This window comes from Chelonia mydas, chromosome 10, assembly GCF_015237465.2.
Source record: "Chelonia mydas isolate rCheMyd1 chromosome 10, rCheMyd1.pri.v2, whole genome shotgun sequence".
Classification (NCBI taxonomy): Eukaryota; Metazoa; Chordata; order Testudines; family Cheloniidae; genus Chelonia; species Chelonia mydas.
Genome location: NC_051250.2, coordinates 48,946,726 through 48,973,961, shown reverse-complemented (window position 1 = coordinate 48,973,961; position 27,236 = coordinate 48,946,726). Strand labels below are relative to the sequence as shown.

Sequence of the window (27,236 nt, the reverse complement as noted above, 5' to 3'; positions counted from 1 at the left end):
GATGAGATCTCACCAGTGCCTTGTATAACAGTACTAACACCTCCTTATCTCTACTGGAAATACCTCGCCTGATGCATCCCAAGGCCACATTAGCTTTTTTCATGGCCATATCACATTGGCGGCTCATAGTCATCCTGTGATCAATCAATACTCCAAGGTCCTTCTCCTCCTCTGTTACTTCCAAGTGATGCGTCCCCAGTTTATAACAAAATTCTTGTTATTAATCCTTGAACGCATGACCTTGCACTTTTCACTATTAAATTTAATCCTATTACTATTACTCCAGTTTACAAGGTAATCCAGATCTTCCTGTATGATATCCCGGTCCTTCTCTGTATTGGCAATGCCTCCCAGCTTCGTCTCATCCGTAAACTTTATTAGCACATTCCCACTAATAGAACTATGTGAAAGCTCCAAAGCTTGTCTCTCTCTCTCACCAACAAAAGTTGCTCCAATAAAAGATATTACCTCACTCACCCTCTCTCTGTAATTTCCTGGGAACAACAGGGCTACAACAACACAGCATACAAATATGCAGGATTCACATGAACAGCACAGAGTGACCATCACACCAGGGCACTATTTTCAGGATTCATCTTAGCATAATGTCATCATTACACCAAGGAAGTAGCACTACCAGCACAATGAGATAAATATAGCCAAGTGTGCATGCCAAAAATTCACAGTGCAAGCACACTGGGATCCACACAGTAGGATAGTAGTGTCAGTTTAGCTCTCAGTTTAGTGGGGATACTCTCAGGGACTGAGTCCAAGGGTTCAGCTAAACACTAGGGCACCTGCAAATAGCTGTACTAACAGCAGGCTCTACACTGGCCCAATAGGAGGAGTTGCATGTCAGGGCACTAATTCCCAATCCCAGTGCAAGGCAATACGGGATCCAGGCACCAGGTCTTTAGTACCAGAATTTGTACTCCCAGGAGAGTGGGATGGAATTATAGAAGTTACAGGGGAAAAAGCCCTCCATGATCATCCTGGCTCAGTCCATCTCCCTGCAGTGCAGGGCTGATCCTTATTGCATGTTTTGTCCAGTCTCCTTTTAAAAGTCCCAAGTCTTGGAGTTTCTAGCTGTGACACTCTATACCAGGGGTTCTCAAACTGGGGGCCGGGACCCCTCAGGGGGTCACGAGGTTATTACATGGGGGCATCGTGAGCTGTCGACCTCCACCCCAAACCCTGCTTTGCCTCCAGCATTTATAATGGTGTTAAATATATAAAAAAGTATTTTTAATTTATTGGGGGGGGGTTGCACTTAGAGGCTTGCTATGTGAAAGGAGTCACCAGTACAAAAGTTTGAGAGCCACTGCTCTATACCTCAGGGAAGTGGCATGCTGTTCTCTGTAAGCCCCATATTCATCATTTGTATATATTCTTTATATTTCATATAAAGCATGCCATGTAAGATATCATGGGAAAGGTTATATTTGCTGAAACCCACTGTTCTGTCGAAATATGTATATCATTTAAGTGTATAAAGTTATGACATTGTGCTGTATGGTGTTAATGAAATATGCTGCAAATTTGGGAGTAGCCCAGAAGGCAACTCCCCAGAAACAACAAGGCACTTCGCCAAATGGCTGGGTGGATGTTACACAACCATCACCAGCCATTGTGCAGCAAGTGAATGACAATTAGCAATTCAGTGACCATCACCAGAGAATTACTTAACCCTGGGACTCAGCAATACCCTCCCCCCCCCCCCCCCCACACACATGATGCTTGGACTTGTCTTTGCCAGAGCACATGGACTAAACATATAAAACAGGAGATAGTTCCTTCCAGCCCAGATTGTAACCCAGGGATCACACACTAGACCTTCCCTTGGGAGACTATTCCATTCACACCCCAAGGCAGAGATTGTACTGCTAGGAAGGTTTCCTCTGATAGCTTGAGTTTCCCTCTCCCCCCCAAGTCCTATCCCTTCCCCGCTGCATCTTCCCTTCCACCCCCCCACCCCACCGCGTAAAAGGCAGTCACCCAGATGCCAGGGAGGGGGACCAAGCGTGCTGCATGGACATGGTCACTGTCTCCAAGAGGCAGGCGTCTCTGCCTGGGCAGGGAGGGCAAACAGGGGGGCACCGCACCGCGCAGGAGCCCAGGAGACGTCCCCCCCACCCATGCCCGTCCTGGTCCAGCTGCCCAGCGGGGGCTTTACTCTCAGTCTCTCTGTGCTGCGGGGGTCCGGAGGATGTTTTTGGAGACACCTCTGACTGAGCCCCCTGCCAGCTGCAGAGAGCTGGGCTGCAGCCAGTGCGCCCACGCCCACCCCCACCCCCCCAACGCAGACAGCCACACCTCCAGCAGCCAGGTACCAGCTCTCAGCACAGCCACCTGGGGCTGGGAAGAGGTTTCAGTCCCACCCCCAGCCACCCTCACCCCAAGACCCCCTTTGAAATACACTTATCAACTGGTTTCAGAGTAGCAGCCGTGTTAGTCTGTATCCGAAAAAAGAAAAGGAGGACTTGTGGCACCTTAGAGACTAATCAATTTATTTGAGCATAAGCTTTCGTGAACTACAGCTCACTTCATCGGATGCATCAACTGCTGCTGCTACTGCCTTTAGTTGGCTGAGAGGTTGAAGCGAGGCTGGGAGCTGCTCAGCTGCAGAGCCACAGAAAGCAGCCTGCTGCCCACAAGAAGCAGGCAGGAGAAGGAGATGGGGCGGCACCAGTGGCGGTGGGGTCACTCAGCCCCTGCCCCAGGAGCAGATTCCCCGTTGCTGATTGGCTGGTGGCCAAAAAACAGCTGAACAGCCCTGCTGGAAAGAGCTGTTTTGGCCACGCTGATCAGCACAGCAGCTCAGAGCTGGAAACAGCTGATCGGCGGCGGCTCCCGGCTCTGCCAAAAACTGCTAATCGGCCCCCTGACAGTCCTGCTGAACAGCTGATGGGGCCTGCGGGCCCCGTAAACAGTTGACTGGTGCCGGTGGGTGCTGAGCACCCACTAATTTTTCCCCGTGGGTGCTCCAGCCCCGGAGCACCCACGGAGTCAATGCCTATGCCTTGTAGGCTTTCTGCTTTTTCTTAATCACCCCTCTGAGATGCTTGCTCATCCAGCTTGGTCTTCAACTCCTGCCTATGAATTTTCCCCCCTTTCTTGTGATGCAGACTTCTAATAGTTTCTGTAACTTTGACTTGAAGTAATTCCAGGCCTCTTCTGCCTTTAGATCCACAAGTTCTTCAGTCCAATCCACTTCCCTAACTAATTTCCTTAATTTTTTAAAGTTAGCCCTTTTGAAATCAAAAACCCTAGTCACAGATCTATTTTTGTTTATCCTTCCGTTTAGTTTGAACTGAATTAGCTCATGATCGCTCGAACCAAGGTTGTCCCCTACAACCATTTCTTCTATGAGTTCCTCACTACTCACCAAAACCAAATCTAAAATGGCATCCCCTCTTGTTGGTTCAGCAACTGCTTGGTGAAGGAATCCAACAGCTATCGCATCCAGGAAAATCTGAGCCCTATTATTATTACTAGCACTTGTCCTCCAGTCTATATCTGGGAAGTTAAAGTCTCCCACGATCACACAATTCCCATTAGTATTTACTTCATTATAAACATTAAAGAGGTCTCGATCCATATCCAAATAGGATCCCAGCAGTCTATAGCACACCCCAAGCACTATCCCAGGGGAGACTCTAGTAGCTTTCTTCCCCAATGTGATTTTTGCCCTGACAGACTCTATCTTTTCCATTCCATCACTTCTTATTTCTTCACCATCTACCTTATCATTGATATACAATGCTACTCCACCACCTTTGCCTTTATTTCTGTCTTTCCTAAATAGCACATACCCTTCAATACCTGTACTCCAGTCATGACTACTCTTCCACCATGTTTCTGTTATCCTTATAAAATTACTTTCACTTCCTGTACCAGTAGCTCTAGTTCCTCCATTTTGTTACCTAGGCTCCTCGCATTAGTGTACAAACATCTTAATTTTTGCTGTTTGGCCTCACTCACATTCTTTACCCAATTAGGCACAGACATTCTCTGGCCAGTATCACCTATTAAACTGGTATGTACAATACCCTTCCTCCTTATGTCCATTCTCTTACCCACGGCTATATCCTTTCTGACTTCGTTTTCTTCCCTCTCAACATTAAAATCCGGCGTGGAGATTACCTGGACATCTCCCAACCATGTCCCCCAGATGCCTAGTTTAAAGCTCTCTTGATCAGTTGTGCCATCCTCCATCCTAGAAGTCTATTTTTCTCCTTACTCAGATGAAGTCCATCCTGAGAGAACAGTCCTCTGCCCATGAATGCTTCCCAGTGGCCATACATCCCAAAGCCCTCCTTATAGCACCACTGCCTGAGCCATTTGTTGAGCATCATAATCTTGCTACACCTTTGTTGCCCTTCTCTAGGAACAGGCAGAATCCCACTGAAGATCACCTGAGCCTCGATTTCCTGAAGTGTCTTCCCCAGCCTGGCACAGTCTCCCTTGATACGTTCCAGTGAGAATCTAACCATATCATTTGTTCCCACATGAAGGACAATCAGTGGATTCTTTCCCACTCCCGTTTAGGATGCTCTTCAGCCTCAGGTCCACATCCCGTATCTTAGCACCTGGCAGACAGCACACCCTTCTGTTCTCTGGATCAGCTCTTGTTACCGGCCTGTCTATTCTTCTCAGTAAGGAGTCCCTAATCATGTAGACCTGCCTTTTCCTGGTGATGGTGCGTTTCTCCAGTCTATCCCCTGTTCCCTCTGGCTGCAAGTCCTCTCAATTCCTATTGTCCCTTGCAATCCTCTGCAACCCATCCTGTATCCTCCTGGGACTCATATTTGGTGTTGTTATCTCCATTGACTCTTGCCCTCTTCCTATAGGACTAGCTGCTCTTCTCTTCTTCCTTGCCCTCTCACCTTCAGTGACCACTTGCTGTGCCCCTTCTTCATTTTCCAACTCCACAAACCTGTTCCAGAGCTCTGTTTCTCCTTCACCTAGTCCATCTTTTGCTCCGCCTGATTCTCTTAGTCACATGCTTCCACTGTCCACTTTCCTCACCCAGCAGTCTCCCCTCAGAGTTCTTTGGTCCTGCTTCCATCTGCAAGTCTGAGCTTTTCCCTTCAGCCTCCTCATGTCTTTTCTCCATCATCCACTCGAACCCTCTTCTAAACTCAACCAGAGTTTCCACCTGCATCTTTTATTATACCATATGGAAGATACTGCTTTCTTTGATTACTGTTTGGTCTAAAATCTGCTCCAGAAGCCTTTCATAAAACTATGCAGCAAATACTTGAGGGAATTGAAGGCACAGAAGTGTACATACGTGACATTCTCATCTGGGGCAGTACAACAGAGAAACATCATTACAGGTTAAACAGTAGGCCTGAAGCTAAATAAACAAAAATGTAAATTCAGGCTCAGAGAAATTACCTATTTAGGAGAAAGGCTAACTGAACAAGGGGTATGTATTGATCCTAGCAGAATACAAGCTATAACAAATATGCAACACCCAGAAAATAAGGAGGGAGTACAGTGGTTCATAGGAATGGTTAATTTTGTTGGTACATTTATACCCAAGTTGGCTGCACAAACCAGCAACTTCTGGCTACTCATACAAAAGAATAGTCAATGGCAATGGGATACTAACCTGGACAAAGAGTTTGGTAACTTAAAACAATTAATTTAGAAAGCCCCTATCCTAAGGTATTTTGACAACAGGAGACAGACCAAATTGTCCACTGATGCCACCAAAGAAGACATTACTACAAAAATATGGTGACCATTGGAGACTGGTGCCGTATGCATCCAGGGCTCTTTCAAAAACAAATGTCACTATAGTTGAAAAGGAAACTTTAGCCCTGGTGCAGGGTTGTAAAAAATTCCATGTATTCATTTAGGGAAGACCAATTATTGCAGAAACAGACCATAAGCCTCTGATATCAATTGCAAAGAAGAGGCTAGCTGACACTTTGTCCAGAATACAACTGTTTTTCCAGCTCCAACTATATAATTTATCAATAGTATATAAACTAGGAAAAGAGTCAGAGATAGCGGACACATTATCCAGAGCATTTGATAAAATTATAATAGAAACAGAGGTGGAGTTAGATATGGTGCATGTCAACTTGATAAAAAAGAATTGTCCTGTCTCAGAAAGGAAGTGGAATGAATTTGCTGAAGCTACACCTAACGATGAGACTTTACACAGGGTAATTAACACTGTTACCAAAGCGTGGCCAGACATGACTAGTACTATATACCTGACTAAATCTTAGCTGGAGGGAAGAGGGGGGGTGCTCCAGAGGTTGCTTTATTAGAAAAGACCACATCAAAATATGTAATAATGCACATATTCTCCAGGCATGGAATCTCTGAAGTTATCATGTCTGATAATGGTTTGCACTTTGATGGGCATGAATTTAAAAAAATTTCTAGAAAATATGGGTTTAAGCATGTAACTTCAAGTCCCAGGTATCATCAATCCAAAGATCTTGTAGAGAATGGTGTGGAAATTGTTAAATGACTTTTGAAAAAGGCCACTGACTCAGGTACATATCCATATTTGGCTACACTGAATTATAGAGCAACACCGATGAATCCTGAACTATCACCTGCAAAGAGATTGTCTGGCAGGAAGTCCCTAATTTACGAGTAATCCCTAATGCCAATACTGATTTAGATGTGTATAAGCAACATGATAAGTGTAAACAAAGTATGTATTATGACAGAGGGCCCAGTGTATTACAGCCTCTGAAGCTCAGAGGTGTGGTACAGATTCATGATGGTACTTGTTGGGCACAAAGGGCAGTAGAGATTTGTGAGGTCACTCCACAATCTTATTAAATACAGACTCCTGTACTTTTCGGAGGAACTGGGTACCTCTTCATCTGCAACATCTTCCTGCGAAGAGGGAGGTGAAGAGGAAGATACTTCACTGATAGCTACAGGACAAAGCACTGAGAAAATCACTGAGAATTCTTCAGATCAGCAAACAGAGCAGTTTGCTGATTCAGCTAGTACAAGAACTGAAGAGGTTCCTCGCAGCAGAGCACCGCTAATAAAGTTGAGTATATTATGGCATTTGTAGAGAAACAGTTGGTATATATCTTAAATTGTTTGGGATTGCTTTTGCTTGAAAGAGGAGATGTTAGGAGTATGTACTGTGCCTTTCAGAATAGAGCACATGCTAGGAAGAACAGGTTGGAAGTGGACTAGTGTCAGCTTCTCCAGATTCACGGCTAGGAGCACATGGGTCTCCTTTGTCTTATGTAATTCTGTTTCAGTTCTAATAAAGCCTTAATTCCAAGGCCATGTCTACATGTACAGTGCTGCAGTGAACCATTGCAGCACATGTGGAGAAGATGCTCTATACTGACAGGAGAGAGCTTGCCCATTGGCATAAAAAAAACAACAACCCACCCCCGTGAGCGGCATAAGCTATGTTGGTGGGAGAAGCTCTCCCGCCAACATAGCACTGTATGCACTAGGGCGTATGTCGGTGTAACTTATGTCACTTAGGGGTGTGTGTGGAATATTCACACCCCTGAGTGACATAAGTTTTGCCGACGTAAGTGGCAATGTAGACATAACCTAAGAGTCCAGACTGCCTCCTTCTTATAAATCCACAAGACAATACAGTCTCTGTGCCCTCTAGTGCAGTGGTGGGCAACCTGCAGCCCACGGCCAGCATACAGCCCATCAGGGTAATCTGATTGCGGGCTGCGAGACATTTTGCTGGCGTTGATCATCTGCAGGCACTGCCTCTCGCAGCTCCCAGTGGCCTTGGTTCTCTGTTCCCGGCCAATGGGAGCTGTGGGAAGTGGTGGCCAGCACGTCCCTGCGGCCCCTTTGCCTGCAGGCACTGCTTCCTATAGCTCCCATTGGCCGGGAACAGAGAACCGAGGCCACTGGGAGCTGCAGGGGGTGGTGCCTGAGGACGATCAACGTCAGCAGAATGTCTTGCGACCCGCAATCAGATCAACCTGATGGGCTGCATGCAGCCAGCAGACTGCCCACGACTGCACTAGTGGATTCATGTCTTTTAAGGTATGTCTGCACATTTATCGCTATGTTGCTCAGGGGCGTGAAAAAGACATGCCCCTGAGCGACATAAGTTACAGCGACAGAAACGTCAGTGTGGACAGTGCTATGTCAGCGGGCAAAATAGCTACTGCTGCTCATTGGGCGTGGTTTAATTATGTCGACAGGAGAGCTCTCTCCCATCGTCATAGAGTGGCTACACGGGAGATCTTACAGCAGCGCAGCAATATCGGTACAGCTGTGCCGCTGTAAGCTCTATACTGCAGACAGGGCCTCAGTCTGGGGCACTAGAGCAGACACCCTCACATGGTTCCTTTTTCTAGAAGAGCTATGTTCTTAAATGCTGTGATTGGTGTATAACATTCAGACAAAGGAAAAATCTATTTTACTTTTATTTCCTCGTGTTTTAAAGGGAGGCAGTGGCCAAGCAGCTAAAAGGAAGAACTACCATTGTTCAGTTAGCAGGGAGAAGCATACAAGATAATTAGGTACCTGTGACTGTCAGTGTACAAACTGATGGATCCAAGAACGGTAATCTATGTGCTTGCTTGTGAGTTTGCTGGGAACTTTCACAGCTCACAGTTCTAAGACTGGACTCAGCAGGAAGCCTGCCACTGAGGTAATTAAGTTACACCTATTGCCCAATAATCAATTCCATCCAAATAGGAAGTGAAAACACTCCCATTATAATAGCCATCTTAAAATTACAGAAAATACAGAGCTAGAGAAACCTCAACCTGTGATCAGGGAAATAGGTGAGTTGCAATCCACCAAGATGTCTTTCTCTGTAATTACAATGATCCCTTCTCCAAAGACAGCCATATCAGTGGGTTGCAGCTCTTGGAAACTTATACATTTCCCTGCAGAAAAAAATTAGAAAAAACTGCTACATGTTGTGAAAAACAAAATCCAAAGAAAATACCTTAACTAATACAAATATCAACAAATATATATTTATGTATGTGCTTGTGCACATGCACACACAAAATACTTCCCCAAACGCCACAGTTGGCAAAATAAATAGACATCCTAAAATAAATAAACCTTATGGGGTGAAAACATTTGGTGCACCTAGCTTGGAAACAGATTTTGTAACACTAAAGTCAAATCTGAGTCAGCTCTGGAGACCCAGCTTAAGCAGTATTTCTTAGTAAATATGAGATGGGAACACCATGTGGCTGATTCACAAATCCTCCAGATGGACACAGCTTAGAGGCTAGGTATCACAGTTGAACTGTTTCTCCCAGAATTCGCCTTGACATAACACTGTAGTTCCACGTCTGCCATGCTGTGGCAGTGGAGATAAATCATACAACAATTTAAAATTGTTCTTTTGGAGACAGCATAGCTTTTTGAGTTGCTGTAAAAAGAAAGAAAGTTGTTTCTCAATGCCTCCTGAAGAGACAGCAAAGTGCCAATTCTTTTAAAGTTGTTATTAAAAAGCCATTCATAGAATCATAGAATATTAGGGTTGGAAGAGACCTCAGGAGGTCATCCAGTCCAATTCCCTGCTCAAAGCAGGACCAACACCAACTAAATCATCCCAGCCAGGGCTTTGTGAAGCTGGGCCTTAAAAACCTCTAAGGATGGAGATTCCACCACCTCCCTAGGTAACCCATTCCAGTGCTTCACCACCCTGCTAGTGAAATAGTGTTTCCTAATATCCAACCTAGGCCTCCCACACTACAACCTGAGACCGCTGCTTCTTGTTCTGCCATCTGCCATCACTGAGAACAGCCTAGCTCCATCCTCTTTGGAACCCCCCTTCAGGTAGTTGAAGGCTGCTATCAAATCCCCCCTCACTCTTCTCTTCTGAAAACTAAATAACCCAAGTTCCCTCAGCCTCTCCTCGTAAGTCATGTGCCTCAGCCTCCTAATCATTTCTGTTGCCCTCCGCTGGACTCTCTCCAATTTGTCCACTTCCCTTCTGTAGTGGGGGGACCAAAACTGGACGCAATATTCCAGGTATGGCCTCAGCAGTGCCGAAGAGAGGGGAATAATCACTTCCCTCAATCTGCTGGCAAATGCTCCTATTAATACAGCCCAATATGCCATTAGCCTTCTTGGCAACAAGGGCACACCGCTGACTCATATCCAGTTTCTCGTCCACTGTAATCCCCAGGTCCTTTTCTGCAGAACTGCTGCTTACCCAGTTGGTCCCCAGTATGTAGCCTGGGATTCTTCCATCCTAAGTGCAGGACTCTGCACTTGTCCTTGTTGAACCTCATCAGATTTCTTTGGCCCAATCCTCCAATTTGTCTAGGTCACTCTGGACCGTATCTCTACCCTTTAGGATATCTACCTCTTCTGCCAGGTTAGTGTCATCTGTGAACTTGCTGAGGGTGCAATTCATCCCATCATCCAGATCATTAATAAAGATGTTGAACAAAACTGGCCCCAGGACCGACCCCTGGGACACTCCACTTGATACCGGCTGCCGACTAGACATCGAGCCATTGATGACTACCTGTTGAGCCCGACAACCTAGCCAGCTTTCTATCTACCTTACAGTCCATTCATCCAATCCATACCTCTTTAACTTGCTGGCAAGAATATTGTCGGAGACCGTATCAAAAGCTTTGCTAAAGTCAAGATATATCACATCCAACGCTTTCCCCATATCCACAGAGGGAGTTATCTCATCATAGAAGGCAATCAGGTTGGTCAGGCATGACTTGCCCTTGGTGAATCCATGTTGACTGTTCTTGATCACCTTCAAGTGCTTCAAAATGGATTCCTTGAGGACCTGCTCCATGATTACTTGATAAGGGCAATCTCTATAACTACTGTCCCACCTTGAATCCCTAATATCTGTGGGAAATTATCAAGAATGTTGTGGAAAAACAATTTAATACTGCTCCCTTCAGCACTATCGACCAGGAGGTGCAGACAACACATTTGCAGACCCTAGCAGGGACTGACAAGTTTGCACTTGAATGGCTCTGCTCTGTCTTTCTGTAAACTAGATTGATGATACTCAACCTAGACAAGACTAAAGTGAATTTTACACGATGAGGGAACTAAGCAGAGGAATCAGTGGAAATTATACCAGCTTTCCAGATTGCTAGGAAGAGTCCATGGCTTGCTTCTCATATTCATAACTTACGGATTTTGCTGGGTTCCTGGCAGCTGCTGGAGTCACAGGTATCAACAATTGTTAAGTGTGCCTATCATGTGTATTTGGGAAGGAGGTTATGTTTTCTTCTTTTGGGTGCAGTTTAACCACATTATCTACACCTTTGTCACTTCAAAGGTAGAATATAGTAATGGGGCTATCCTTTCCAATTGTTTGGAAACTGCAGCTAGCATAGAAATGGGCAGCCTACTTGTTTAATGTCTGCTCAAGCAAAGACCACACTATGCTGTGTCCTGAGATCTGTTCTGGCTACTGAGACTGTTTCCCAAGCGAAGTTTAAGGCATTAGTTTTCATCTTTAGAGCCTTAAATAGTTTGGGGTCAGCTGTTTGCAAGACTATGTCTCTCCTTGTGTATCACAATGATAGCTGAGGTCATCTGAGGCACTCATGCCAACAGATTCCTCCTCATAAATGGAGAGGGCTGACAGCAAGTCATTCTAGATCAAGAAAGGAAGTGAAATCCAAAGCCATCTTCATGTCCCAGAGCCTGGATTTGATACCTCACAGGGGAGTTGTGAGGATAAACACACTGAAGATCATGAGGTGCTCATATACTACGGTGATGAGGGCCATATAAATACAACAGACAGAAGGATCGACCAACCTACTTTCAGGACACGCTGCAAGATCCACCTATTTTTCCAGGTGATTCTGGTAGGGAGGGGGAGATGGGAAGGGACATGACTGCAGGCTAGCTAGGTGGTTGATTGAAGAACTACAGGAGACTAGGCTGGGGACAAGAATACACACTATTTTGGGATGGGGACCTGGGTTTTTTTTGTGTAGTTAGCATGTGTGTGATGTGTGCTGTTGCTCTTTTACTTGTTAAGATGTAGGAGCCCTGTCTGTGTCCTGTTTTGCAGTTATACCAAAATTGGGTATTACCGTAAAAAAATAAAATAAAAATAAAAATGTGGTGTGAGTAGAGTTTAGAGAGGTGCAGAGGAAATATAGAGAAGAAAGAGCCTATTCCTCAAACACAACACAATGACCACTAACCTCAGTACCTGCAGAACAAAAGGCCAGACTCACTTGGCACAGCTTTCTCATAATAAATCAATAACCTCTGTGAACGGACAGAAAAATTATACAGTAAAACCTGCTTTAGAGACCACCTCTGAAGAGAGACCACCTGTCACAAGCAACTACTTGCAGAGGCCATGGAACACCACCGCTCGCCAGTGTGCAAACCTTTGAAGAGAGACCACCTCTTATAAGCAACCACTTTTGCTAACTCCCATGAGTGGTTGCTTTTGGCAGGTTTTACTGTATATAAAAGACAATAGGAAAGCACTCATATACCACAGTGATAAGCACAGGATAGGTTAGATCAGTGGTTTTCAACTTTTTCATTTGCGGACCCCTACAAAATTATCAAGGTGTGGACCTCTTTGGAAATCTTAGACATAGACTGAGGACCCGTAGGGTCTGCAGACCATTGGATGAAAACCACTGGGTTAGATGGATAGAAAAAAATACCTTATTAGAAAACAAAGTTAATTTATATACATTACACCATTTTCTATAGAAAATCTATTTATCTGACCATCACTGGAATAACTGTATTTGAATGTTCCATTTTTTTCTTTTTTTTTTTACATTCCATATTCAAAAAAGTCAGCATTACTATCAATAGTACATCTTATTTCATACCTGATTTTTTATGTTCTTAGTTCTGTGAGAATTTTCAAATCTGTCTTAAAGTATTACATTTCAGATGGCACTGTAAACCAGAAGAATATTAATATTAAAATCTTTTACAAAACATACCACTTCTTCATCTGAAAGCTCTCGTCCTTGGATGCTGCTATTTTCTCTCACTGCTTGTTGGTGTTTTTTCCCCTTGATGTGGCTAAAAAGATATACCTCTGAGGAAATCTGAAATGAGAATAAATGACGATTAGGGCCCTACCAAGTTCATGGTCCATTTTCGTAAATTTTACGGTCATAGCATTTTAAAAATCTTGAATTTCACAGTTTCAGATATTTAAATCTTAAATTTCATGGTATTGTAACAAAACATGAACATGTATTTAAAAAATGGCAAAATATAAACATGTAAAAGCCCTTAAGACAGAGGTTCTCAAACTGTGGTCCACGGACACCAGTGGTCCGCGAGCTCTATTCAGGTAGTCTGTGGATAGTTCTAAGGTGCGCACGTGGGCAGCTGCACACAAGAGAATGAAGGGCCACCCACCTAATTAGAATTCCACCATTTTATGGTTTTGGGGTTATCATGCCAATAGTTTCCAACCCACGGCACTGTTCTAGTGGAGACTGGCATAGTGGAGGACCCCAAGTTGTTTATTCTTGCTCAAAGCAAGTTTATTCCAAAAATGGTGTAAATGGCTGTATACCATTTGGAATAATTCTGTGTTTGGACATGAGTATGATACAGATGTTCTAGGCACAGCACAAGAGGGTGACAACACCAACTTTGTCTGGAGCAGATGAAGCCTAGAAATACAGAAATTTCTGTTGCATTTAGTTTCTGAGCTCATGTTGTATTTCTTCCTCAGGAAGAATTCTGAGACAGAATCCATACAGACATTACTGGTGTAATCATGCTTGCTCTGATGAACTGAAAGCAAAATGGCATCAATTAAAATGGTATAAATGATTTATTATTAATATTTAGATTGCAATAGGGATTACAGTCTCTAGACCCTTTCAAACAATGCTTTGTTTATCAACCACAACAAGGATGGCCCAAACCCTATATATTACCTAATACTAGAAATTGGCTTATAAGCATCAACTGTATGACAAACAATGACATTTCACAATAGGAGCACGTGTAGCAAAAGTGCTTCTTAATTAGTGGGATCAACAGTAAAGAATTACTTAGAGATGAAAGAACAGTCTGGAATTCAGCTAATAAGCTAAGAGCAATGCTCATGTTTAGCCCACATGAATCACAGATATTGCACTCTACTAAGCAGTAGCAAGATCCAAGGTACTGGTAGTAAGAGCTACATGTCTCTCTGTGATATGTAAACCAATCCAGGGCATTCAGCCACTGAACTATCTCTGTGCTTATAGTGTTGTTGTAGCCAGCAATGTAGTCGGTCTCAGGATATTAGAGAGACAAGGTGGGTGAAGCAATATCTTTTATTGGACCAATTTCTTTTGGTGAAAGAGACATGCTTTTGAGCTACACAGAGCTCTTGACCTGAAGAAGAGCTCTGTGTAGCTTGAAACAGTGTCTTTTTCACCAACAGAAGTTGGTCCAATAAAATATATTACCTCAACCACCTTGTCTCTGGGTTATAGTCCACAGAAACTATGCAAGCCTCCCTGGTAACATGCATGCAGAGACTACTCCATAGCCAAGTGTACAGTCATGAACACCTGTTTACTCTGTCAGAAAGAAGGGTTCTTGTAAATGTCAATACCATACCTCTTAATCTTCAAGCTTGCCAATGAATGACACAAGCAAGCAATATTGGCAAATGATTAAAATATGGAACATTTATGTTTCATTTTATGTTGTACCATAATTAACATATTATAACTGTTTTAACTATAAAACCTGTTTTAAGGGTATTTTCTCACTGCATGAATAAACCAGTTTTAAACAAAAATCTGGGAAAACAAATTCCATCGTGTGCAATGAGAAGGAAGACCTATTTGGATTGTCAGCAGGGTTTGAACTCTGGACCATGAAATCTCCAGCAGGGACCTCTACCCCTTGAACTGTTATCCTCTATTTGGATCTACCAGTAGAGAAGGAATTGATATACACTTTGCCAGCAAGTTGCACAATTATCTCTTAGACAACAGCAAAATGATGGAGATCAAGAATCTTGGTTTCTATTCAGGTTCTGGGAAGGGACTGCGGTATGGTGGCTAGAATAGTGGTTATTTAGAGACAGGATAGCTGAGCACATAGATCTGGCACATTCATTCTGACAGGCAGTGTGGCTGAGTGGACAAGACTTAGGTCTACGATATGATAAAAACTAGGTTTTTATTCTCAGCTCTCCCTGAAGTGACCTTGTGAAATCTTTCAGTGAACTTATTTATAAAATGAAGAAATGATGCTTGACTGACTTCTTGGGTAGGTTATGAAGCCCTTGCTCAATTATAAGGAGTCTATAGTAGAGAGAAAAATAAACAGCGATCAGTACAAGGGAGGTGAGACCTCCTAGCTCCAGCTCAGTGAACGGTGCCCTAGGCTACCTGATTCTCTCTCCCTGTTTCTGGAACATTGCTTGTCTTGGCAGTGCAACGGAACAGCAACCTAATGCAACTTCAATGCCGAAGATCCCACAAAATCTGCTACAGTTCAGAGCTCTGATCATTACTCTGTCTGTTCACAAAAGTGAGGAAGCAGGGGGAGAATGGTTGGGCAGTACTCCATTTACAATACATTCATGCCTGCAAACCACAACAAAACTGGTAGATCGAAAGCTTAGCTCGGCCCATTACTTTTGATAGCATTCCTTCAATCCAACTTACCAAGACATTGCATAATGAACACTGCTTTTTTCGTTCATATGGTGTAAGTTTAGGTGCATAATCAGTATTAGCATGTCTGCCACTGCTTAATTCAGCTGCCTTTTCTTTCCTTTGTTCAATTTGTTCCATGTGTCTCCGAATGCTTTCGTCATGCTAAATAAAACAACAAATGGTAAACAACATGAAATAAAAATAAACAGAAATGAACAATGTTCAGAAATACCAAGGTTTATTAAGTACTGTCTAGTTCTAGATGATGAAAAGTTAAATTGAAACTTATGTATAATACCTTCCAAAATGCCAAAAAGGATGTGTTATTACTTATTGATATAATTTAAAATATTAACACTATACTGTTATTTATGTAGACTAGTATCACTCCATCATCTTTGGTAAATCTAGTCCTATGGTTTTCTGTTGCATTTAGTTTCTGAGCTCATGTTGTATTTCTTCCTCAGGAAGAATTCTGAGACAGAATCCATACAGACATTACTGGTGTAATCATGCTTGCTCTGATGAACTGAAAGCAAAATGGCATCAATTAAAATGGTATAAATGATTTATTATTAATATTTAGATTGCAATAGGGATTACAGTCTCTAGACCCTTTCAAACAATGCTTTGTTTATCAACCACAACAAGGATGGCCCAAACCCTATATATTACCTAATACTAGAAATTGGCTAATAAGCATCAACTGTATGACAGACAATGACATTTCACAATAGGAGCACGTGTAGTAAAAGTGCTTCTTAATTAGTGGGATCAACAGTAGAGAATTACTTAGAGATGAAAGAACAGTCTGTTTTTTAAAATTATACGATTGTATAGACCTACCGCAATGGGCCCCAGATCCTGATGGAGACTAGTAGGTACTCCTATCATGCTATTACTACTACTAATATTCTGTCACTTTCATAAAGGTTTTATTTTCTCATTTCACCAGAATTTCAAAAATAGCACTTAGTACTTTGGAAATCTCTATGCCTCTCAAAATAGAATAGATATATGTTCAAACTTCTTATAATTTGGTCTTTGGTTCTTTATAAGGTAGGAGTTTCACAAGCTGTTTTGCCATACTGCAGCATCCTACCTAACATTCCCAATCCTACAACTGATTCCACATGACTGGAGGAACCCTGTGTTTCTGCAGAGACCCAGTGAAATTGACAGGCATCTGAGTGGATCCAGTTGCAGGACTGGGACCATATTCTATGCAGTCAAGAGGAAGGAACATGCCATACTTCCATTACTGATACTTGTGAAGACCCATAAAATGGCATCATTTCCCATGTCCTCTTCTATGTAACTCTGGTGTGTAGACTGTTTTCACCAAACTGTACATTTCAGTTTTAATTTTTTTTTTACCAAGACGTTTATTTTTGCCAGAATTTCATTTTAATAGTAAGATTAGAAATTCAAAATTATTTTGACTTTCTTCAAAAGTACAAAATCATTTAGACCTAACTTTGATCCCACACAAGGTTTACCCTAATGTAATTCCATTGACTTCTATGGCATTATTTCTGATTTACAGTGTCAGTGAGAGCAAAATCAGACCCATCTTCATAAGCCAGATGTCTAGATAAAAATCCTGAACTACAGTAGCAAAATTCAAGGTATGATATGGCTCTACTGTAATGACTTTGCTAAATAAAATGTACTTAAAGAAAATAACGTTGTGGAAATTCTATTTTAAATAAAATGTATTTTCAGTTAGAAAGACTATTACTCCCTTTATACCTTCAGCTGAATCTTTTTCTGTAGCTCCTCCATTGCTTCTTGTTGAGCTGCAGTGAGAGCTGCCAGCCTCTCCTCTCGATCTCTACCAAGGGAGAATATGTATTATAGCAAAAGTGGTAAAGGTATGAAGCATACATTTATAGTTATAATATATATTTGAGATGGGGAAAGAAAATCAGAGAAGGCATTAACTGCCATTTAAGTTAAAGGTAGCTCAGGAGGGAGATAAAAGTAGTTCAGCAGAAACTAGATTAATTACTGAAGATAATAGATGCATTTAATCTTGATGGTCTCCTAACAGCAGACACCTGAGACCTTGTTCCAGATTCCAGACCCCACTCCAGTGTAGTTCAGAGCAGGTATAGATGACATGGTGGTAAAAAACACTAATGAATGTGATGTCCTGTCTACACTAGCACTTCCACTGTTGCTACCTCTTGTGAAGCGACAACAGGGAGTAAAACATTGGTGACTTTCCCCAAAACGTCTAGTGCAGACAAGGCCAATCACAGAGTCACACAACAGTTGGGGAAAATGCTTGAGACAGAAAATGATGATGGCTAAAGGTCTGATCACAGCAGCTTTCTGAAGTTCTACAAATTAAGTTTTAGGGCTGTTTTTGCTGTTTCATATATACTCTTGATCAAAGCAATAAGAAATATGTGCATATTGTAAATAAAGGAATTTACAAGACAATTGCTAGCCAGAGGACCGAACTTACTAGCCATATATTGACATGCAAGATGCATGAAAGACCCACAAGCAAGTCCCATGTGCAAAGCCCTGGTGAACCCACCTTCCGCACTGAGAAGAAATAAAAGGTGCTGTCTCTAAATCCTACTAGGTGGCTACATCTTTAGTCTCAGGCTAGTGAGTGTTTATGCATTTGAAGTCACCTTTGCTTCCATCTGGCTGCAAGAAGGCGATGCTTACTGATGCGAGGGAGAGAAAGGTTTCTTACATCTCCCCTGCTTTTTTTCTTTTAGTCCTGCAGCCCCATGAATATTCAAGTGCTTTTCTCTGGTGCTGATGATTGTAAAAACTGTAAAAGTGACATGATTCTCAACAGTTTCACTGCTCCCTGCAGGGTTCTGAATAGTTCAGAGAAATTTTCCAGTCTTAAGTTCAATCTGCCACTGCTTCTGCGGAAAGCCAAGAGCAGAGCACAGGCACTTGAACTAACAATCAAGAAGACAGTGCCTCATCAGTTCATATTTGGAAAATTATCTTTGAAACCCTAAGTATTAGAAACTTTGTTCTTTTAGAACAAAGCTTAAATTCTGCAGAAATTAATTATTAGGGTCACACATTCAGCAGGGCAAGTTTCCCACTTGCCAATAGCAAGTGAGAAAATGGAATTTTCAAACCTTAATCATAAATTAGAATACAGTTGGCTGCTGTTCATGTTTGTATAAAGATAAGCAGCCTGGGTAGGGGCCAAAAGAGGTCATGGAAGCACAACGCATGCAGTTTTGGCTATGCTCAGCAATGAAGAAGGCACTTACATCAATTATGCATCTAATACATTGATACACACAATACAAAACCTTTGGAATCAATTCTAGTAACTGCTTATTTCATGTACTTGAATCAAGGACCTAGGCGCAACTACAGCTAACTGAGGGATGCTACACAGAACAGAAATAAAACAAAGGTCCAAGGATGTCCAAACTGGGTTGAAGGGAATATGTTGCACACAAAGAGGTGAGCATTTGGTTTTGTGGACATATCCCCTTTCCTATAGGTTGAACCCGTAAAAAAGTCAAAGCTCACCCTTGCCTTACTGAGTAGCAGAACAAAGTGAAATGCTCTAGAGATGGTGGAGAGAGACAAGGTGGGTGAGGTGATATCTTTTATTTGACCAACTTCTGCTGGTGAGAGAGACAAGCTTTTGATCTACACAGAACTCTTCTTCAGGTCTGGGAAAGGTACTCAGAGTGTCACAACTAAACACAAGACAGAACAGATTGTTTAGCATAAGTAGTTAACACATCATCTTAGGACTTGTCTACACTTGAAATGCTACAGCAGCACAGCTGCAGTTGAGCCACTGTAGCATTTCAAGTGCAGACTCTGCCTACTGCTGCCAGGAGAGGCTCTCCTATCAGCGTAGCTAATCCACCTGCCCAAGAGGCAGTAGCTAGGTCAACAGAAGAATTCTTCTGCCAACTTAGTGCTATCTACACAGAGATTTAGATCAGCTTAAGTATGCTGCTCTGGGGTGTGGATTTTTCATATCCCTGAGCAACGCAGTTATGCTGACCTAATTTTCTCGTGAAGACCAGGCCTAAGAGAGACAAGGTGGGTGAGGTAATATCTTTTATTGGAGCAACTTCTGTTGGTAAGCAAGACAAGCTCTTGAGCTTTCCCAGAGCTCTTGTTCAGGTCTGGAAAATATACTCAGAGGGTACAGGACTAAAAGACCTGTGGCCCAGGCCATCTGACTTGGGCTTGCAGGGCTCAGGCTCAGGGGCTAAAAATTGCTGTGTAGATATTTGGGCTCAGGCTGGAGTCCTGGCTCTGGATCACTCCCCACTTGAGAAGTCCCAGAGCTCGGCCTCTAGCCCGAAAGTCTACAGAGAAATTTTACAGCCCCGCAGCCCGAGTCCCACAAGCACAAGTCATGGCTGACCTATGCCAGCGATGAGTGTTTAATTGCCTTGTAGACATACCCCAAGTATCTCATCTAAATACAAGGTGGAACAGATTGTCTGGCATAAGTAGTTGACACATATTTCAAGGGACCATTCAAGGTGAAGTGGCCTTTAACACTTCTCCAGTCCTGCCCCAGTCCTCAAGGAACAGGAAAAAAAAGCTTGTCAGGGGAAGTTTAAGTGGGTTACGGATTGTTGTAATAAGCCATAAATCCAGCATCTCTATTCAGTGTATGATTTTTAATATCTAGCAAAGTTATGAAATTAAGCTCCCAGACTCATCTTCTGAAAGTGTTGTTCAGGTTTTCTTTGAGGATGAGGACCTAGAGGTCAAATACAGAGTGACTGCTTTGTGAAAAGTGTTCACCCACAGGTGATATGGTATTTTTGTCTTTTATCATTTTTGTGAGAGTCCAACTGAGAGCACAGTGATTGTATTATTTTACCCACATAGTTTTTATTGGGGCATTTAGCACACTGGATGAGGTACACCACATGTTATGATAGGCATGTGTAGAACCCATGGACCTTGAAAGGTGTATTGTGGAGGGTGTTGATCATTGTAACAGTGGAGATATGTCTATAGGTTTTTCATCTTTTGTTCTAGCAAGGTCTGGTACTGCTTTGAGTTGGTGTGTCCTGGTCTGTGTGGAGTATGCTTCTGATGGAGAGGTTGGGGGTTGTTTGAAGGCCAGAAGAGGAGGTTCAGGAAAGATTTCTTTCACAATGTGGCCCCATCAAGTATGAGTTGCAATTGTCTAATGATACCCCATATGGGTTCCAGTGTGGGGTGGTAGATGATATCTAGAGGTGTACAGTTGGAGGGGGAACCCATACAGGAAACATGGACTGAACAGAGATACTGGATTTATGGCTTATTACAACAATCTATAACCCCCTTAATACAACCCCCAAGTTCCCGCCCCCTTTCCTCCCTATGACTGGAGGGTTGTTAATAGGCAACTTCACCTTGGTTCCTTGAAATGTGTGTTAACTATTTATGCTAAACAATCTGTTCCATCTTCTATTTAACTATGACACTGAGTATGTTTCCTGGACCTGAAGAAGAGTGTTGTGTAAGCTCAAATCCTTGTCTCTCTCTCCAACAGAAGTTGGTTCAATAAAAGATATTACCTCATCCACCTTGTCTCTCATATCCTGGGACAAACATGGCTACATCAGCACTGCATACAACGTATTATAAGAGAGCATTCATCGTGAACTGGCCCGTTAGCTGCTAGAGCAGCCCTGGAGAACTTGAATCTCCTCTAAAGTTCAGTGCTTTGAATGAGTTGTAAGACTCTCAGCAAAACAGTCAATCATTCCAAAAAGGTCTTGGCAAACCTTCTTATGTAAACAATTTTGAATTATGGAAGGGGTAATTTATTTTAGTTGGTCTTCCCAGATCTAGACAGCTCAGTGTGTTACTCAAAGAAATATCACACTCAAAGCTAACAAGATCTACCCCAATCAGACAATATAGTCATCATGGTAATCTGAAACCAACATCATCCTGCTGCTTTTGGGGCATTTCTGTTTTTGACTGTGCCTGCCATACTCTCTAATGAGAAAAATTAAACAATAGATATTCTGAAATAAAACTAATCTGAACAGCAAAAGTAGAAAGGGAAAAATATTAAAGAAAACTGAAAAGTAAAATATTAAGAAGTACTTTACTGAATAAACTAGTTCTGGTGAAGGCTTGCATAAACTTAAACTTAAAAACTTAAAACTTAAAAAATAAAAAAGCACAGAAAATATAGAAATACAGGCAGGGAGAACAAGGGTCACAGTGAATACTAGGCACAATTGTCCTTTCAGAAAATGTAAGTGAACTCCTCCAATTGCCATGGGGGGAAAAGGAGATGATGGATGAGACAAATTATGTACTTTATGTACTATCTCCCCTGAGGTACATAAGCAACACCTGCACTTTAGTCTTTTAGAAAATCCTGATTTTGGTTTTAAAGAACTCCTGACTCACACTACACACCCAAACAACACAACGTCCAAAACGGATTATGCAACAGAACTTATTTTAGAGAACATATTTGTTTTCTTCCTCTATGTGACATCAAAATTAAGACAAAGATAAGATAACTCTATGGTTTTTGAATCAATATTTTAACGTAGATAAAAATTCCTAAGACTCAATGTCCCTAAGTACGAAACATAAATATTACTCCTTACATAGCTTACTGGTCCATATGTAAAACATATTTGTATATCAATAGGCTCAATAATACAGTTGTATGATTACTACTGACAGAAGTAGAATTTTCCATATTATGGATGTCATCTCTTTGGAATATAAAATGCTCAGAAATTGCATCTAAAGCCTTACTGGGAATCAAGCTAATGTACCATGAGGGCACAGGGTCTCTTAATAGGCATTTTTACATACACTACCCCTTTCATAAGAAGGCTTTAATCACCACCAGATGCACAAAATGAGTGGATTTTGAAGAAAAGTTATGTAGATATTCCAAAATGACCCATTGCATTCTGTTTTAAGTCCTTTAGCATAAGATTCAAGTATTTCTAACAGCAAAATAATGAGCCACATCCTTGGGTCCCACTGAGCTATACCAGAATCCAAGAGGGAGGGTGACTTAAAGTCAAATTCACTCCCCTGAACCATGGCAGCAGGACTCATGTTTGGGCTGATTTATGTTAGAGAAACCTTTGGGCTACTCTAACATATGCCAGGTGCAACGCCCACTAAAGGCCATTCTACCAGTCCTGCGATAGACCCAGGACAGATGGGTACACCAGAGTAGCAGTATTGGGATCCAGGAAGTGGGCGGGCTAAAGGTTCCCCCCCGCATCCTAAGGGGGGGGTCCACAGGACCTGGAAAACCAAATAATTACTGGGGACAACTAATGAACAACAGGGACAGGAGTGCGGTCAAAGGGTCAAACGAAGGGAACCGGACGGGGACACCGAGCAGAGGACCCCGGACAGCGTCCACTGCTCCTCAAAGGCGTCAAGGGAGTCAGTGGACGCCGCCCAGAGGAACTCTGCCCGGAGGCGTCAACGGACAGAGGATCAGAAATAGGCCCCACAGTCGCAGGAGACTCCATCGGCCAACCTCCCCACCCTGGTTTTATAGATGGCCACTTTATCCAGGGCCAGGAGGAGGCTGACCAGGAGGTCCCGTGACTTAGTGGGTCCACGGACAGGGAGTGCATAGATAAGGAGGTGAGGGGAAAAGTGCAACCAAAATCTTAACAAAATATTCGTGAGGAGCCAGAATAGGGGCTGCAGCCTGGCGCATTCCAGGTAGATGTGCGCCAGGGTTTCCCTCATGCCGCAAAAGGGGCAGGTGTCCGGGATTGGGGTGAACCGCGCCAAGTACACGCCCGTGCTCACGGTCCCATGAAGGAGCCGCCAACTGATATCCCCGGCGGGCCTCGGGACTAAGGTTGGCTGGCCCACCGGGGCTCCTCACCCTCTAGAGGTGGCAGGAGGTCCCGCCACTTTGTGTCGGGGCGGGGCGCGAGGGTGAGGACGTGAAGGGTGTGGAGCACGAGCGTGTATAGATGTTTCCTTGGCGTGGTCTGGAACCGGACCGGCTGCAGCTCACGTAGCCGGCTCACGGTGAAGGGGTCGGTCAGGTCCACGGGGCAAGGGCCCGATGAAAAGGTCCGGAGGGCCTGGGGTGGAGGGTGGGCGGGGCGCGCCCTCTCGCAGGACCCGGTTAAGGTAAACCGGAGCAGCGGGCGGCAAAGCGGCCCTCACCTCCTGAAGTACGCGCAGGGGAGTACGAGGTCTGGAGAGCCCCATGCGCTGAGCGAGCGTCAGGGGATCCAGCCAGTCTCCCTGGTCATAGTCCAGGAGGTCTCCGACTCTGGTGACTTCTGCCAGGACCAACCTTTGGCGCACCGAGGGGGACTCCGCCACCTGCACACGGAGCTGGGGGTTGTGTAGCAAGGGCTCCGCGAGGAGATCTTCCCCCACGGAGGCTGCCATGGACCTGGTCACTGTGAACAGTTTCCAGGTCCGGAGGAGGTCCTGGTAGAAGACCAGCAGCCCGGAGAGGTCTCGTGGAAGACCCCTCGGATGGAGATGAAGGAGCTGCCGGTCATATCGGAGCCCTCGGAAGCGGCACAGGAAGGCGTGCGCCAATACGCTCCACGCCGGACTACCTGCACCATAAAGGAGCCGCCGCAGGGCCTGGAGGTGGAAGACATGGACCTGAGTGCGGAGACACTTCAGGCCCTGCCCTCCCTCCTCCAGGGGTAGATGGAGAACCCCTGCAGAGACCCAGTGCAGTCCTGACCAGAAGAACTCCAGAATCAACTTCTGGAGGTTGGCCAGGAAATCCGGGGCCGGGACCAGGGTGTTGAGCTGGTACCAGAGCATGGACAGGACTAGTTGATTGAGCACCAGTGCCCGCCCTCGAAGGGACAGACACCGGAGTAGTCCTGTCCATCTCTGGAGCCGCTCTACCACCCTGCCCTCTAAACCGTGCCAGTTCTGCGGCGGAGACGGATGCGTGGAAGAAAGGTAAACGCCGAGATAGAGCAGCGGACCGGCGCTCCACCGGCTGGCTTGAAGCGCGGGTGGGAGGGAGCTCGCCTGCCGCCAGTCCCCTACCACCAAGCCAGAGCTCTTGACCCAGTTGACCCAGGTGGAGGACGCTGCCGAGTAAACGCCTGGCAAGCCTCCACCCACGCCAAGTTGCCCGGGCCTGGACCACGAGGAGCACATCGTCGGCGTATGCCGACAGGACCAGCCGCAGCTCCGGCTCCCGTAGCGCCAACCCTGTCAACCTCCTGCGGAAGAAACAGAGGAAGGGCTCGATCGCCAGAGCGTACAGCTGGCCCGAGAGGGGGCACTCCTGCCGTACTCCTCGCCTGAAGCTGACCGGTTCGGTCAGGGTCCAGTTGAGCCTGACCAGACACACTGCGGAGGCGTATAGCACCTGGAGAAAACCCACAAACCGGGGTCCGAAGCCAAACGCTCGCAGAGTGCTCAGGAGATACCTGTGATCCACCCTGTCGAACGCCTTCTCCTGATCCAGGGACAGGAGGGCGAACGACAGACCGTCCCTTCACCCAAGTTCCAAGAGGTCCCGGACCAGATACAGGTTGTCGAAAATGGCGCGGCCCGGGACGGTGTAGGTCTGGTCTGGGTGGATCACGTCCGCTAGCACGGACCCTAGCCGCAGCCAGATGGCTTTCGCTACGACCTTGTAGTCCGTGCTGAGGAGCGAGACGGGACGCCAATTTCGTAACTCGCGGAGGTACAGCAGAGTAGCAGAAGGCAGATATACTGGCCACTGGATTAACAGTTTTCTGTTCCCTGACTGACCAGAGCAGGGGCTGCTCCCGAATGAGAACACCTGACTCCAATTAACCTGCAAAGAGTCAGGTGAGGCCATTAAGCTAATGTGACCACCTGACTCTAATTAAGGCCCCTCTGATAATATAAAAGAGCTCACTCCAGTCAGGCAGAGAGGAGAGGAAGTGTGGCTGAAGGGCTGGTTAATGAAGACACCCTCAAGTCATTGGTAAGGGAGCCCTAAGGTAAGGGTGAAGAAGGAGGGCTGCAGGGAAGTGGCCCAGGGAAATGTAGCAACTCTGGCAGTAAAAGGTTGGCTGCCAACAGCTGCTACCATTAGGGTCCCTGGGCCGGAACCTGGAGTAGAGGGTGGGCCCAGGTTCCCCCCAACCCACCACTACAGAAACACCTCCTGGGAGGGAAAAACAGGCCCCGGTCAGGACAGGAGGCTAAACTGTTTTGGCATGAGGCTGTAGGAGCAACAGAGACTGGGAACTCTCTCACCAACCTCCATTGCTGGCTTATGATGAAAAGGACTCAGTAGACTGTATCCCTGGCCCTAGAGAGAGGGCTATGTGGAGGGTTGCAGTGAGCCTCTGAAGCTAGCATAAACTGCCTGGAAGCGCGGGACCCATGGGGACAAGGTCTGCCACAGTCCAAATCACAGGGTTGCAAGACGCTGTGGCCACACCTCTTCCTATCCTTATCCCTATGCCAAGGGAGGAGAACCAGGAATGGATGGCATAGAGTTGGTATGCTGACTCTATGCCACCAGAGAATTCTTTAAGTAAAGGATTCCTCTATTTCCCAGCGGCTCTTTTAGGGCAGCTTTCTTCCCACTGTCTACCACTGAAATGGGCAAAGGGGACAGAATAGGATTTGACCTATACCCCTTTTGAATAGTATGCAGTTAATAAAGCATGGAGCCACACACTGAACTAATGAGGATAAAAGAAAATATCAAATAGCAGGCTTCTGTGGAAAAAAAAACTACATAATTAAAAAACTATCCTAATGCACAGGGGCGTCAAATTAAAGTTGTACAGGCAACCTTATGTCTAGCATTTCCTAACTTTTGAGTGCTTGACTTTGCAACATTAACATTCTTAACAAATTTTTTGATAGAATTTCCAGCTTTTTAAAAAAAACAAACTGATAAAAAAATTCTTGTTGAATATGAGTGGAATCATAGCTTCTCAGCACAGAACTAATGGAGTAATGGCTAGCAGTAGTAGGCTGTCATCCCCTATGTGGACCAGCCCCTGGAGGGGAATGAGATGCACGCTTTGTCAGCAGGTTTCACAGATATTTGCTGACAGCAGAAGAAAGCTGAGGCTTGGGATCTTGAATTCCATTCCAGGTTCAGTAGGGAAGCATGGTATAGCAATCAAAGATGCTCCTGTTCCAGTCTTGTCTGTTACAAGATATTGGACTAGACAGACCATAGGTCTGATCAAATATGGCAATTCTTATGTTCCTGTTGACTGAGCATTTCGGGGACGGGAGACAAGAAGAGGCAGAAATGATTTTTAGGTATGGCAAAAAAGGATCACTTACCCACAATAACTAGTTTTCTGATTCCACTTCTTCCACAGAGGCACAATGTAGATGTTGCATGCCTAGCAACATGGACACAACTATTTTTGAGCAAGAGTTGAGCAACTGTAATTCCTTTAATCAACATTCCACTGACTGAAGGCAAGTCTACACTAGAAGCACTACAGCAGCTCAGCTGCACTGGTGCACCTATGCTGCTGTAGTGTGTCTGGTGAAGACGCTCTATGCTAATAGGAGAAAGCTCTCCTATCGGCATAATAAAACCACCTCTGCAGGAGTTAGTAGCTATGTCAGTGGGAGAAGCTCTCCCACTGACTTAGCGCTGTCCACACTGGCACTTAGGTCGATGTATCTTACATTGCTTATTCACAACCCTGAGGGATATAA

The 27,236-nt window shown here is 44.5% G+C and overlaps 1 protein-coding gene across 15 annotated transcripts in view; it reads right to left on the bottom strand.

Annotated features, from left to right (window-relative positions):
* Positions 1 to 27,236, bottom strand: part of SCAPER (S-phase cyclin A associated protein in the ER) — a 356,135-nt gene that overhangs the window by 202,545 nt on the left and 126,354 nt on the right. For all 15 annotated transcript variants that reach the window (XM_043523924.1, XM_043523925.1, XM_043523930.1 and 12 more), the window contains 3 exons: positions 17,352 to 17,433; positions 15,609 to 15,761; positions 12,918 to 13,025 (listed from right to left, as the gene is read on the bottom strand). In XM_043523924.1, coding sequence (XP_043379859.1) covers positions 12,918 to 13,025; positions 15,609 to 15,761; positions 17,352 to 17,433 — 343 coding nt within the window. The remainder of the gene's footprint in view (positions 1 to 12,917; positions 13,026 to 15,608; positions 15,762 to 17,351; positions 17,434 to 27,236) is intronic.